The 15,716-nt window shown below is 40.5% G+C and overlaps 1 protein-coding gene across 2 annotated transcripts; it reads left to right on the forward strand.

The window, feature by feature from the left end:
* Positions 1-705: 705 nt before the first annotated feature.
* Positions 706-15,716, forward strand: armh3 (armadillo like helical domain containing 3). 2 transcript variants are annotated; one of them, XM_058087328.2, is made up of 26 exons: positions 706-851; positions 1,374-1,483; positions 1,580-1,636; positions 1,838-1,984; positions 2,069-2,176; positions 2,981-3,073; positions 3,157-3,231; positions 3,886-3,972; positions 4,125-4,181; positions 4,267-4,310; positions 4,614-4,674; positions 4,973-5,019; positions 5,598-5,673; positions 6,011-6,104; positions 6,627-6,728; positions 6,846-6,904; positions 6,987-7,052; positions 7,523-7,592; positions 7,766-7,826; positions 7,907-7,995; positions 9,180-9,262; positions 9,336-9,462; positions 9,538-9,613; positions 11,064-11,142; positions 13,782-13,898; positions 14,825-15,716. In XM_058087328.2, exons 2-26 carry the CDS (start codon positions 1,382-1,384, stop codon positions 14,915-14,917), a joined length of 2,070 nt encoding a protein of 689 aa, XP_057943311.2. In that variant the 5' UTR covers positions 706-851; positions 1,374-1,381; the 3' UTR covers positions 14,918-15,716. The 2 variants fall into 2 exon arrangements, with proteins under 2 accessions (XP_057943311.2, XP_057943318.2); XM_058087335.2 differs by having other exon boundaries at positions 766-862.

A 15,716-nucleotide genomic window follows, 5' to 3' on the forward strand; every position in this document is an offset into this window, starting at 1 on the left:
CTATTTTTATTTTTATTTTTTGGTTAGTTTCTGCCCTTGCTAATTAATGTATGGTACCAATAAAAAAGATACATTTTCACTTTAAGACATTGTTTCTCAAGTCTTTGTAAACGTATCCACCACTCTTATTTGGCTTTAGGAAAAAAATGTAACCATTTTATAAAAGCTGTACTGTAGACATAATTATTATACAATATACTATTAGTTTAGTGCACTGAAGTGCATCTTATTTACAGTTACACAAGTTAGCGTGTTTGAAAAGCAGTGGGAAGAAGCCAAACTTAAACCTGCCCTTTCTCTGTCATAGCAATTACTAATAGTTAATGAATGAGATTTGTTTTCTGCATTAACAAATTTTAGAGCAAACAAAAATACAAAAAAAATAATTTTGACCAAAAACTTTGGTCAAACTTTGGCAAATGTATGGTGCTGTGAATGCAGAGTCACAAATGGTCAGGGATCTGCTGTACATAAACAGATAATGTGCTAGATGACACATGATGCTGTATAAAGCTATACAAATTGCAATAGGCCTACTAAAATATAACGTGTTACAAGTGATGCACTTAAACACTGCATTTTGATTACATCTTCTAAATGTATTTAATATATCATCACACGGAATATGTGTGATGCAAACGTAATAATTAAATGACACAGTCAAACCAGTTATTGAGTAAGAATGGATGTCACTTTTTTACAGTGGTTTAGTTTAGGGTGCAGTGACCCTGTACGCCAGTAGGGGGCTCGAGAGTTAGCAGCAAAGACGCTGTTAGCTGTATGCTAGCCGAAGCTACTGCACTGTGAAGGCTTCATGAGCTTACATATGTACTTCAAACACTGAAAGTGAGGTAAGAATGAAGTACGCACTTGAATATATATATAAGAATTCTGTAACGCAACAAGTACGTTAATGCGAGCATGCTACTCATTTTCCCGTCGTCGCTGGCTATTTGGATATGTTTTGAACGTGAGTAATTGTCTGCTAGCTAGCATTAGCTTTCCATTGGACAACAGACAGTACGATGGCAATTGAGCGGTACTTGGTTATTAGCAATGCTTGGAGATAACCGCGTTAACAGGTCAAACGTAGTGTTGTGTTTCCTTAGCTGATTAAAGTCAACAAACACTGTGAAACCAGTTAACGGCCAACGTTAACTGATGAGCCCATCCCATACATCATGTATCCCATTACTTGGGAGCCGACGTTGACAGCTGATGACAAGTTCCATGGCTAGCACACTAATGTCATACATTTTGTCCAAATCCTATGCAATTTATTATGCAACAAGACTATTGTAATATTTAAAAAAAAAAATAGCAATCCAGTGCTGATCTTTGTGTGAGTAGTATCTGTCTGCCCCTGTCCCCAGACCTAGCCATGTCTCAGGTGGAGAAAAAGGCAGGTTTGTTGAGGAGGACGTCGTCCTCTAAGAAACCACTGAAGGAGAAGGTGGTGTTGATGTATGATGAGATCTTTGCAGTGAGTATCATGAGCACAACAAGCCCGACATTTAGTAATTTATATGGTTATTTAGGTGTTGTTTTATTGACACAATGCATTGTCTATTCAATTCAGAAGGAAGATCCGGCTAAGAACAGCCCTCGCTTCTGGGATGAGCTCTTTCTAATGAAGGTACAGTACCGTAACACGTAAATACTTGCCACTAAGGGTGGATATGCTCTTTATAATGTTGCTCAAGACGCTGCCAGATAGGTGTTCATTTAACAGTTGAGAGCTGGCCAGCTGACTGATTCCTTCACACTTCAGTCTGTAATCATCCTCTAGTCATTTCCATGTTCACAATGAAGCAAAATTACACCACTCCTCTTCCAGGTGAACTTGGAGTACCTGGAGTCGAAGCTGGAGAGTGTTGATGGCGAGGAGGTACAGCGAATTCAGGACAACATCAACTCCCTGTTCCACCACAGTGTTCAGGCTCTCGGAGAGGAGCATCAGATCAAAGTGGTCAATGCTCTGCAGGTGAGTTATTTTCAATATCTTAGGACCGAGTGTTGCATGTACGGTATAACATTTAGCCAAGTTCATCCCCTGCTTTCCTCCCAGACTCTGTGTGCACTTTTTCGTGGGGTTCACCAAAAGAACAGGTCAGCGTCTGGCTTTGACATCATCAATATGCTCATGGGCTTTGACAAAGCAGAGCAAAGGATGAAGGTATGGAGGGTGGTAGAGTAGACATGTACAGCCGTCCATTGTGTGTTGAGGTTAATTGGTCCTTGATAAGTGAGTTTTCCTTATTTATTTGTGGAATGTTTTTATAGTTATTATTCGAGCCCCCAGACCTGTAATATCACTCCTATAGTCACCTTTACCCTTGTATTACCCAATATAGTTGACATAAATAAGACATTACCTCAAGTCACAAGTTAGCATTGACAGCATCCAAGGTGGTCATTGTCTCATCACTGCAACGTTCCTGACACCTAGTGGCCAGTTTAGTAGAATACTACTGCAATGGGACAGAGAACACATATGCAGTGAACAGTCACACAGGAGCTGCTGTCAGCCACAACTCACACTATAAATAACATCTTCTAAATGCCACATATATATTGCTCATTTATCAATTTTAATGATTCAAAATGATTAATTTGGACCAAGGATTTTGCGTATATATGCATATGTTTTGACTAATATTAGGCCACCACAAAACGATTCTCATTTGTTAATCCATTATTGGAAAGACTCGAGGGTGCAATGTTCAAACAGCGATGTAGCAACGGACAACCAACATTCATGTTAAAGGGGACCTATTATGCTAATTTTTCGACTCTTGTATTGAGTTGTGGTCCCCTCTAAAGCAGCTACACACAATAACTCACAAAAAAACTTTTAGATTTTCCAGAATCTGCACCTATTCCATCTGTATTTCCTTTGATTTGTGAACCTCATTATCTGAAACTTGGCATCGTTTAACCCTTTAAAGGAATTAAAAGTGCATGTTTATGCTTGCTGCAGGACTTGATGGAGAGACTGGACAGTCTCCTTTGTGGAGATGGCTCAGAGAGTCTGAAGAGCCTTTGTCTCAAACTTCTTCTCTGTCTGGTGACGGTGAGATGCTATGGAAGACCTTCAAGCAATGGACTTGTTTAAGTGCGCAGACAGAAGTTGACTTGATTGTTCGTGTTTTGCAGGTAACTGACAATATTAGTCAGAATACCATCTTGGAATATGTGATGATCAATAGCATCTTCGAAGCCATTCTGCAGGTAAGTAAACCTGCAAACCTATGCAATTAAAATAGAATACAAATTAAATGCAAGACATGGAATTGTTGAAGACAAGGCACTCTAACAGCATCCGCCTCACACATAATGAACACATGAGATGAAAATAGTGCTGCAGTATTCTGCATTCATGTGTCCATCATTTCGCTGTGCTGTTTTACCATGGGCCTGTGCAGGGGTCCCTAACCCCTGGTCCAGTGACCGGTATCGGTCTAATAACTTTTTCCAAAATGCGTATTTGAACAGTTTTCATGTGCAAGAACAGCGCATGCATGTGGTGGCATTTTTGCTCTGACTTTTGCTCCTCATCTGCTTGAGCTTGTGACAACTAACCTCACGTGCAACCCAGACAGAGCACTGGTCATGTAGTGCGACATGGTCCATATGGCTGCCTTTTGTGCAGTTGGCGCCAGTTTGATTCCCAACCAATGGCCCTAAGAGACAAATAATGTCAGTAACTTTCAGTGGGCGACCCCTTGGGAGAGAAGGCTACTACAGTATTGACTGACAAAGACATACTATGCATGATAAGTACACTTGTTGCGTGTTTTATATTGCTCTTTTGAGGAATTGAATATGTCACAGACATTGTGACTTAAACACGTCCATCAGTGCTGCTGTTCCTCTCCTCCGCAGATTCTTTCAGATGTGTCCAGTAGAGGGCAGCATGGTTACGATGCTGTGGTTCTTTTGGCCCTTCTGGTCAACTACAGGAAATATGAGGTTTGTTGTTTGCACATATGGCGCTGAATGTTGTCTGTGAATGATTTCAGACAATGGAGCAATAAGAGTAAAACACTGTTGTACTTTCAGTTGCACGTGTATATTATGTGCACGTTGCAGAAAAATCTAATCCACCTCTGTTTCTCTCTCAGTCTGTAAATCCATATATTGTGAAGCTCTCTATTGTCGATGATGAGCCAACACTGGATGTAAGTATGTTGTCATCACACCTACTATTATATGTAGTCCATTGAAGGCTGTCTTGAATTGAAAATATATCTTTTCTTCCCCCAGGGAATGGGCATAGTTGTCCACCAAGCTTTAACAGAATATAACAGGTGAAAAAATAATATCTATTATGATGATACCACTGGCCCTGTGAGTTCTGGTTGATGTTTTAAATAAATGTTCTATTTCTACTTTGCTCATAAAAAATGCAAAAAGTTATTTATAGCTAACAGTAATGTTTTTCCATGAGGCAAGGTTCAGAAAAATAGATTCTGTACACGCAGACTTTCCATTATTTTGCATGAGGAGTATATAATACAAAAGCCTTTGTGTGACTCGACCAGTAATTCTGGAAAGTTCATTACCTCCTTCTTTCTGTTAATTGTTCCTCCTCATTCTCTTGTATTCTACAGGCAGTACAAAGACAAAGAGGAAGAGAACCAGGGCGGCTTCTTCTCCACCCTCACGAGTATGGTAGGTGTTTAAGTGCTCACATAGAATGATGACCAAAATACTCCAGACTCCTTTAATATACCACAATCATTTTGGGTGTAAGATGATTTATTGAAAATAAATACGGCCCTAACAAACAATCTTTCACATTTTGGTCGATTAGGTTGTAGATTGTCTGTCTGTATATCATCAAGTCAGGTCCTCCTTTCGCTCCATAGAGACCGCCATACTCAAAGGAAATAGATTGAAATATATTGCATCAGGATGTATTTTCCTCAAATTGCACAAATGTGTGTTTTCATGTCATGACTGTCCACAGGTGGGCAACATGTTTATAGCAGATGCTGATGAGAAGCTCTCAGTGCAGTAAGTACCACATCTCAAATGGCACTTTTGTTTGTCTTGTTTGACTCCACCGATGAGCTACAAAAGCTGAGTACTTTCCACGGGCACAAAAGTTGTCCTTAAATGTAACCTCTGCTGTTTTTATCAACTGGAATTGTATAACAGTGGACTGTTTGATTCAGAACTACCCCTCTAAATGCCGTGTCATTTTAATTTGTGAAGATGATATGATTACCGTCATTTCCGGTGTTTAAGCTGCTACTTATTTCATAAACTTTGATACATTTTGAGTGTTGCTGTGTGATAGTTTTAGTAGGGCACGTCTTATTTATGTTTAAAATTGCTTATATTTTCTCTGATAATGGTAATACAAATGTACAGGTGACTTTATGGGTGTTATTTCATGTCTCAAGGGCTCTAATAATGAAAAAAAATATTCATTTAGAAGGTCGTCAACAGGTTTTTCTACACCATAACTATGAAAATATTCCATTTATAAATGAGGAATCCTCGTACGTACGCGTCTGGAAGACACACACACATTTTCAGCCTGTAAATGTAAATAAAATGAATTGGCTGAAAGTCTGTTTTGTCTGTAGGACCAATGAAGCGATTTTGCTGGCACTGTACGAGGCTGTGCACCTCAACCGCAACTTCATCACTGTATTAGCACAGGTAATATTTCACACTTTTTCTTTGCATGTGCATCTGCTCTGTGTATTTCCAGTGGTTTATGATATTAGAAATTGCCATCACGGCACAGTTGGCAGCATTTTTCTGACGTTTTAGATGTGTCCACTTTTACTGGTAAGGGACCTGATTGATCTAAATTTGTCCGTGTCCTTTGTGAAGATAAAAATATGGTTGCTTTTATCTGAGTCAACTGACAGTTTGCTTCACACGGAAGTTGCACTTTGTGATTTCTTTTTCAGCACTTAATGGAAACATGAGGCCGTCGCTCACTGAGTGACACGTTTGAATGGCATATTCCATGTCTTTGGTTTTTCAACAGAGCCACCCTGAGATTGACATTGTTGCAACCCCTACCAGCCCCGCTCCAACCACACCAACAACACCACTTGGCACAACCCCGCCCTCCCTAGACAGTATGTCACATTCTTTTGGATATTTCCAAAATAAACCAAACTAAAGCAACTTTTAATGATCCCCGCACCACCACTGTTTATACTGTATGTGCTTAGAAAAGCGTGAAGCCACACTTCACCTTTTAAGCAATTTGGAAGACCTGCAGGGGTAGCAAAATGGAACAAAGGGTTTTGAAAGCGGCCTCTTTACTTCAGATTCAGCTTAACTTTGTTGTTACATGCATTTTTTAGAACATCCTCACCAAACACTGCAACTTTCTCCTGCCATGAGCAAGAAAGCTTTAGCAAGTAAATGTACCTACCAGTAGCTTTTTCAAATATTCATTACTTTTTGGGTTTTCTTTTTAAAATAAAATGAAGCCGGTTCAGTTCATGGTCCTTCTAAGACAAGTGTAAGACACCTTTTAATACTCACATTATTCGTCAAACCCGACACTTCTCTCTGAAGTGTGACGCATGACTGTTGCTTCTTCTTGTGCGCTTATTGTTGCCGTAAGTTTTAATTGTTCATTCTGTGTGTAGTGATGAACAACCCAGAGCTGCCACTGGATCCCAACCTGCAGACGAGCAACCTTCTCATCACCTTCCTCAAGTATGCCTCAATTGTAATGCAGGATACTAAAGGTAAAAAAAAAAAAGCTTCATAGTTAATCTGCTTTCTTTTAATGCTCCCCCTTTCCCTGCATTAAACATGCTTGATACTGATTTCATTTTCTTTTTTGGCTTTAATGTTGTTTTCAGATGAGCATCGACTCAACAGTGCCAGACTGTGCCTGATCATCCTCACATGTATAGCCGAGGTGGGAGCAGTGCTCGTGCTCTCACATCCTCTCAACCTATTGAGGCACAAATGTTAACCTTGTGTGTTTGTGTGTGCGACAGGACCAGTATGCTGATGCATTTCTGCACGATGACAATATCAACTTCAGGGTCAGTCTACATAGAATGGTAAGTCTAAGAGGCCATCCACATGGAAAAGGCGTTCTCGGTGCGCTGAAACACTATTTCATGAGAATGGCTTCCACAGCGGGAAATTTGAAAACACCAGCTTGTCATTTCCGTGTAGACGAGCAATCCGAAGCCTCTTTAAACACGATGACATCTCCGACCCATCACCATCACGTCTTCAGAAGTCAGCGTTGACGACAAGTCAACATAATGTTAGACTATTTTGAGTGTTGTTCTCCCGGAATGTTTGTGTCTTATACTACACATATAATTCCACTTCATTGTGGGTCTAGACAAGACTAGGGAAGCGCAAAGCGATTAACTCATACGCATGCGTCCTCTGTCCACACCTTCCTGTGTGTATTGTACTGTGTATTACATCAGCTTCACTCAGTGATCTGTTGTCATCTGGATGCAACTATTAATAAATGTAGGGATATTTACAAACAGATCTTTGCAATCTTTTGCAGCCCATGAGGCACAGAAAAAAAGCAGTGGATAAGAACATCCCCTCTCGGCCATTGGTGTGTGCAGTTTTAGGTATGTAGAATCTGTGGTTTAAGGTTTTTGGTGTCTGACGATGCTTATTACTGGCATAAAACTGGCAGTTTTGCTTTACTGTGATTTATGTTTAATTGGTGTTGGATGCAATTTCTGCATGATATTACAATGTACAATGTAACTTTTTGTACTTTTTTTTTAAACCTTTTTAGATCTGATGGTAGAATTTATTGTCACACATATGATGAAGGATTTTCCAATGGATTTATACTTGTGAGTATACACCACACATACATGTGCACGCATGTACACCGATTCATTGCGTTTTTTGTGTTTCTGTTCATCCTAAACAGGCGCTGTGTTCAGATCATTCACAAACTCCTGTGCTACCAGAAGAAGTGTCGAATCAGGTTACACTACACTTGGAGAGAGCTCTGGTCGGGTATGCGCCATTGCTTTTCTACCGTAACATTACTAATAGATTCCTGAAAATCCTCACATGACCACATGCGGGGGTGTCTGCAATACGTCTTTTGAACTAACTATTCTCTCAGTTAGGCTTAGTTCCTGAAAATAACGCTTATATAAAGTATTTGCATGTGTCTATTTGTAGATTGTGGATTGTAAATCTCTTGATGTTTCTCTTTGCTGGGCATAACCGTGTAAGAGTTTACACCCTTTGCACGCTAAAGGCAATTTCCGTCTGAAGTGGTTGCCATGTGCATTTGGAAATAAATTGCATCATTGACTTTGGATAATGAGTCTCTAAAGGAAGCACAATCCGTTGTGGTGGCCTTGGTTTCAGCCTGGTCAACACAAAGCTGGATCGCATTCCACTTTTTAATGGTCCCATTGCACTGTGTCTCATTAGAATACTGATTCCTCTAATCAGACCGATAATCAGCTTCATTCCCTGGATGGCGGCGCAAGCTCTCCTTGTGGCGGTAATAATAGGACACCATGACACACGAGTGAATACAAAGAACGAGTCAAATTAATCCAGGAGAAGCTTGTTATCATTCAGAATGTTTATGTTGTGCTTCATTATGTAGGGTTTTCTCTGTCTCGCTTATTTCCTGCTACGAGTATATGGTTTAATAGCAGTGTACGTTGTTAGGTCCTATACCTAAATTAACACTCACACTGTACACAGAACACACAAAGCACTTATAAAATACAGCAATAAAAAAGTAAATACAAGAATTAAATGAAACTCCCTGTGGTTGGCTTGCACACTGAAAGGGGTGTTGCAAGGGAGGGAGAGACAGCCTATTGGCTGGACAAAGTGTCAACAATGAGACCATTATGATGCTTAGTTATCACTGTCCATTTCATAGGATCCATCCACATGTTCAAATCTTTATTCTGGATGATGATTGATTGGACATGCAGCCGGTGTTGGTCAGCGTTTGTCCACTTCCTGACCATTTGACGCTCTGCCATCAAAATTGTATGCCTTTTGCCCAGGAAACATAATGACGAGGAAAGTTACCATAAAACAAAAGTGATGTTGTCCTTCCTCGGTGTAGCAAGGTGCAACTATGTATTCTTCCGCCGCACGCTCACGTAGCTTATATCAAGCCTCCATATTGTCTCATTAATGCATGCACATCTCCCTCTGCGCAGCACTCATCAACCTGCTCAAGTTTCTACTGTCAAATGAAACTACGCTGCTGGCCAAGCACAATATTTTTCATCTGGCCCTCCTGGTGAGAAACTCATACAGTCCCAGGAATGGTTGACTTTTTTTTGATGTTGTTTGACTGGCTGTCTCCCTATTAGGTGGTGAACCTATTCAACATGTTCATCACATACGGAGACACATTTCTTCCCACGTCCAACAGCTATGACGAGCTCTACTATGAGATTGTGCGAATGCACCAAGTTTTTGACAACCTCTACTGCATGGGTATGTTAGTTCTGAGAGCCATTCAATTATTGGTGACTAAATATGTAAAAGATACAAGACACTCTTGTGTTTCAGTGCTGAGAGTGTCAACAAACACCGGCCAGTGGAAGGAGCCTGCCAGTAAAGTCACACATGCCCTTGTTAACGTTCGGTAATTACACTCTTACACACACTTAACCATCAAATAGTGTATGCATCATGCAAAGGAGAAAAGAATAAAATAAAGATAGTCCTTGTTGATTTCTCTCCCATCATCTTGTCCTGACAATTCAATGACCTTCCTCACATAAATGATAGCAGAATAGAGTTCCCTGTTTGTTGCTGTCACCATCACTTACTTGATATATATTGCAAGTACGAGCGGAGCCGTTCAATCTCACGGTTGTGCTTATGCCATCACTTTATATTTGGCCTATAAAGCCGTTTATTCTATATAGATTAATGCTAATGCGGGAAAATATTGCCTTTGCAATTCCCCGGTGGGCTGGCACAATATGAAGCAGCCAGATCCAATCAAATGGGAATCAAAGGAAATGAGGTGCGTAACACATCAACAGTTACATAACCCCCTAAAATATTTTGTCTACAGCACCAAACCCGCACACGGTAAGTCATTATTTAGCTGCACCTGTAATTTGCTACATGCTAGCGGCAGTATTATAAATCTGCATTAACACAACATCATTTTTCTTTTTTACATTTCAATGCAAGTCAAATTCAGACTTCACCCAGTCAGGATGACAGGCCACTGAGCACTGTAGATTAACTTATCCAATCACGTAAGGGCGCAATATGTTTACTAAATAGACGTATTATAGAAACATATAGATATTTTGCGCCCTGTGACTCTTTAATAGACAATCAGTGATTGGTCAGGTATATGGAGTATATAATCAAGTCGGTGTGAGACATGTATATGTATATATATACACAAACACACACACACACATACTGTACAGCTCTACCTGACTATAACATCATTGATCAGCTCGATAAATTAATTACAGTGACGTACATATTTATTAGAGGTGCAACAATTCACGTTTCACACTTGCGTCACAGTTGAATATTTTTTTGATACAAAACAGCAATTTTTATGTCTTGTTTAAACTTGTATTTTATTGAACTTGCCAACTTTAGTGTAACTCAAAAGTGGTGGGTAAGTCATTATTGATGCACTACACTGCTGATGGGGATGTCATACAACTTCATGTCAAAAATCAAAACTATTCCTTTAAGCGTGTGTTGATAATTCTAAAAAAACAATGTACACATTGTACATCGAATATATGGACGTAATCTTAATTTGTTTCATTTGTGTACTCAAATATTGTTGGGAAAATTTTCATCTCAGTCTGGATTGCCCAATCTTCCATGTGCAAAGCTTGACCTCATCACCCTCTTCTGAGATGAATTGGTCTCAGACTGTGAGCCAGGTTTTCATCAGTGCCCTGTGTCTAATGTTCTTGTGGGTGTTTGGAATAAAACACCTGCAGCTTGCTTCCAAAAGCTTTCACAGCAGATGTAATTGTGCAGCTCTGCAATGAGGTCATGTCACTCTGTCCACTCTGTGTAAAGTCACTCATTCTTTTGTCTTCAAGGGCCATCATAAACCATTTCAACCCGAAGATTGAGTCGTATGCTTCCGTGAACCATATCTCCCAACTGTCCGAGGAGCAGGTAACGGTACACATTCACACAAGAACATCGGTATGTCAGGCACATTTAGTCTCGAAATTCGCTGGTGGTCGGTGAATGAAAAGTGGAGAACGCTACGTCTGGAAGCAGTGCTGGAATTGCGTTACTTTTGGAACACGTTACATTTTATATTCTGGGGATTGTTGGGGATTGAAATGAGATCAGCACATTGTCACCCTTCTAAAAACAACACCCCTGTCAACATTGTAGTAAACCACAAACTCCATTTTTAAATGTGATTGCTACAGTAGATGTCTCCTTGAATGAACCGCCGGACAGGTTTATCCAATTTTAGTGTCCGTTATTATTAACCCAAGTCCACACTTACTGATTTAGCCTGTTCAAAAACACAAATTGAACTGTTCTGCCAACACAAACTGAATTACTTCTTTGTCATTAAGTCTGGATGTACTGATGAAGAGTGTTAAGAGATCATTAAAGTCAAATGAGAGCACAGCGAGGATAGGAAAACAAATGAAAGTGTCCTTTTACTAAATGATAAGAGTGATATATTTGGTCATTATACTGCCTCTGTACCCTTATCTGCTTGACTTGAAAAGCAAACAAACCAAAAAATCAACTTAGCGCTGCACTGTGTGATAGTCTAGAAATTAATCATTTGACTAAACTAAACACTTTTAATAATAACCTGACAAACAACAGTCTCCAATCAGCAATCCGATTGAAAGAATGGAAGGAAGTGTTTCCAGTTTTCAGTTGCTGGGCTCATTATGAAAATGTAATGTTACCACCAGCAAATGGCAAAAAAAATAAATAATAATAATAATAATAATAATAATACATATACAATACATACACACAATGTAATAGCATCACAGACTATGCAGGACTGGCTGACTTTCTTTTGGGGGTATGTACTTCCCAGCAAAGTAGTATAGCATAGTATTGTTTTGCACTTTTATTAGTATTAGGGATGTTCGATATTGGCTTTTTTTTTTTTGCCAAAAACCGATATGCCGATATTGTCCAACTCTCAATTTCTGATACCGATATGTGTATGATGACATATCTTCTATGGTGGAATGAACACATATGTGTTGTATGTTTTTTTTTTAATATCGGTTTTCTTGATCTGATACCAATATCAACCGATATTGCATTTTTATGCTGAAATCGGGCAGAAAATATAAATATATAATATATTGTGTATTTTTGGTTGCACCGTGAGTGAAATTGGCATTCTGGTTGATAGGCTCCTTGTTTTGATTGAATGCCAACGGTTTTACCGTATCTGCCTGATGACTATAGGATGTTCATTTGAGTCCAGTTGAAGTTTGCCTGTGAAGCCATATGAACTGGTTTCAGAGCTGCGGGTTTGGAGATGCATCTGTCAGTTTTTTTTCCCACTCGCTCTTCCTTGAGCATACACGGACCCACACCATCCTACGGTATTTTCATTGCCTGTAGTGACACAAGAAGATAAATGGCATCCAGTGCCGCTTTTGCACCATTAGATTGAAAACACAGTCCAGCGTGAGGCCGGTTTTGTTGTTGTAATTTGAAATAACAAACAGTCATGCGCCTGCTTGATGATGCGCAACGCTGACTGTATTTGTACGGGAAAAGCCTCCTTTGCTAAGCCAGGTTTCATCCTCCTGTCTTTTCTTGATTCCTCCTTCATGCTCTGTTCACCTTCCATTTTTCATTTTTGCTCTTCCGACCCGTTTGTCACAGCTGACACTTTTCCTCCCCCAACCGCCCCCCCGACATGCTTTCCATTTCTCTGCCTGGGAGGTGGGGCGAGGGTGTATAAACACACTCGAACGGAGGTTATCATTCAAACCTGCCTCCACAGTTTCTCGGGGAGGGAGCGCAAAGAGAGAGCTGGGGGGACATTTCCATTACAAGACCACCCAACAAATAAAAATAGGCGCAGGGCTGCTGATTAATAAGAAGGAAAAAGTCCAAAACGGATGCAGTAGACATATTGCTTTGTGCTGCAGTTAATGGAATAAGACCTACACCGAACTTAACATGGATATGCAGTCCGCATAAAAGCGTCTTTGTCAGCGTTTCATAGGAAACTTCCTGTTTTTTTTTTCAAGGGTCCATTAGCACATATGTCATGGCTGACAGCGTTGGAGCTGTGAATAATTAGCTCAGCTTTGTCAGGTTTGATCATTTGGCAAAAAAAAGATGTAAATACAACCTCAGTGATGAAAAAAACCATGTAGATATTGTAAGAGATATCATAAGAGCTGGAAATATCCGTATGATGATGCTTGTAGACTCATTTGTTCACTTCATATGCCGCTTGTCCTCACTTGGGCCGCGATGTTATGTTGGAGTCTATCCCAGCTGACTTTTGGGCAAGAGTCGGGGTACACCCTGGACTGGTTGCCAGTTTGCATGTTTTTGGAAATGTGGGAGATCGTCGGAGTACCCAGAGAAAACCCACACAGGCACAGGGAGAGTTGTCAAATTTAGATTTGAAGCCACATCTTTCAGATTTCCTGGCCAACATGCTAACCACTAGGCTACCGTGCAGCCATGCATGTACACGTGACTCATGAATAAAATGTTAAGCGTTCAACACTAATGAATATTTGACCATCTCAGTAGCGTCTCCTTATCATGCGATGTCTCTCTCGCTGTGTTAGGTGTTGGAGGTGGTGCGCTCCAACTATGACACGCTGACACTTAAACTGCAGGATGGTTTGGACCAGTTTGAGCGATACTCGGAGCAGCCCAAAGAAGCGGCTTTCTTCAAGGAGCTGGTAAGAGAAGCACGGTGACAAACAACAGCAAGTTTGATGCCCAAATGGTGCCGCACATGGTTGTCATTACTAATACCTGTTTAAGGCCTACTAATGTACCGTGGAACCCTCTTAAGTCGACCAGTTCATCAAGTCCTAGTCCCCCGTATGCTTAATGGTACTAAAAAGTCCACTTAAAACTTAACTCTAATTAATTGAGATCTATCAGTCATTTCTAAAGTTTCGGGATTCCAGCAAACCACATTGAGAACCATTATCCACAAATGGGCCTTCCCAGGAGTAGCCATCCAACCAAAATTAACCCCAAGAGCACAGCAACAACTCATCCAAGAGGTCACAAAAGACCCCACAACAACATCCTTGTCTCAGTTAAGGTCAGCGTTCATGACTCCACTATAAGAAAGATACTGGGCAAAAACGGCCTGCATGGTGCCACATTGCCACATTTCAGAAAAAGCACATCATACCAATGGTAAAATATGGCGGTGGTAGTGTGATGGTCTGAGGCTGTTTAGGTGCTTCAGGACCGGGAAGACTTGCTGTGATAAATAGAGCCATGAATTCTGCTGTCCTGCCATCTGTTGGTGACCTCAAGCTGAAACCAACTCGGGTTCTGCAGCAGGACAATGATCCAAGTCCACCTGATCCAAGTCCTGACCTGAATCCTATTGAGATGCCGTGGCATGACCTTCAAAAGGTGGTTTATGCTGGATTGCTGCATTGCAAGTTATCTTAATGAGAAGCCCAACGCATTTAAACAGATTTGATATAAAGGGAACACGCATGCAGCTTAAAAATGAGCTCAATGCAATAAAAAACACATTAATTATGACGTTAATTAATGTATCACAATTAATGCTTTAATTTGACACCTGAAATGAATCTACTTGACATTCTTCCTGGTTGTGAATGTGTGTGTCTTTCAGGTACGCTCCATCAGCCTGAATGTGAGGAAGAATGTGTCTCTGAACACTCTGAGTCAGGACGTCCTACTCAAAGAGTTCTCCACCATCTCCTGAGAGGCCCCGCGTGGACCTCCATCAACATGTACAGAGCACGTCAGGTGCACACGCCAACAACACTAAATGGAAGGTGTTGTCTTCGTTCCTCTTGGACTACGTTAGGCTGGAAGCTCCATCACTAGGGCCCTGTCCACACAGGAGCCATCCTGGGATTTTTTTTTTTGCCAGATTTTCCCACATCGGTCACCAAGAACGCCGTTGCCATGTGAATGAAAGGCTGAAATAACCAAATACTTGGCCATTTCCACCTGAAAATGTTCCCGTGTGGACAGCACCTCGAGTGACGCTAGATTGTCCGTGTGTGTGTGTGTGTGTGTGCGCACGTGCTCTTGCACTGGTTTATTGCTTGCAAGCTGCAATATTGGCTGGACTGTTAACAGACATGAATGTTTGAAATCCACACAGTACGCAGAAAAAGTATTTTTAACCCAATGTTAGTAACTTCTGCTGTCTAAGTGATTGGATGTGTAATTTATTTCTCCACTTTGAGATGGTGACACTTGATTGTCACTTTGTATTTTTTTTCTCCCCCGTGTAGCAGAATCATTGTTTGAATGCTAACTTGTTGCGTTCAATGGCAATTCAAGTATTTTAACTTAACACAGTTTGCTAATGGATTGTTGTGACCAGTAAAGACGTTGATGCTGTGGAGTGAAGGAAAAGGAAGCCATGACTAAGTTGTGTACATTTTCCTGCTTCACTCAAACTTCAACTGAACATGGTGATTTTTTTTTTTTTTGTTGCTCTGGATTATTTCCACAATGATTTATAAATAATAAATAAGTACAACCATCAA

The sequence above is a fragment of the Doryrhamphus excisus genome, linkage group LG9 (assembly GCF_037039965.1).
Source record: "Doryrhamphus excisus strain RoL-2023G ecotype Guam linkage group LG9, RoL_Dexc_Guam_v1.1, whole genome shotgun sequence".
In the NCBI taxonomy this organism is placed as follows: domain Eukaryota; kingdom Metazoa; phylum Chordata; class Actinopteri; order Syngnathiformes; family Syngnathidae; genus Doryrhamphus; species Doryrhamphus excisus.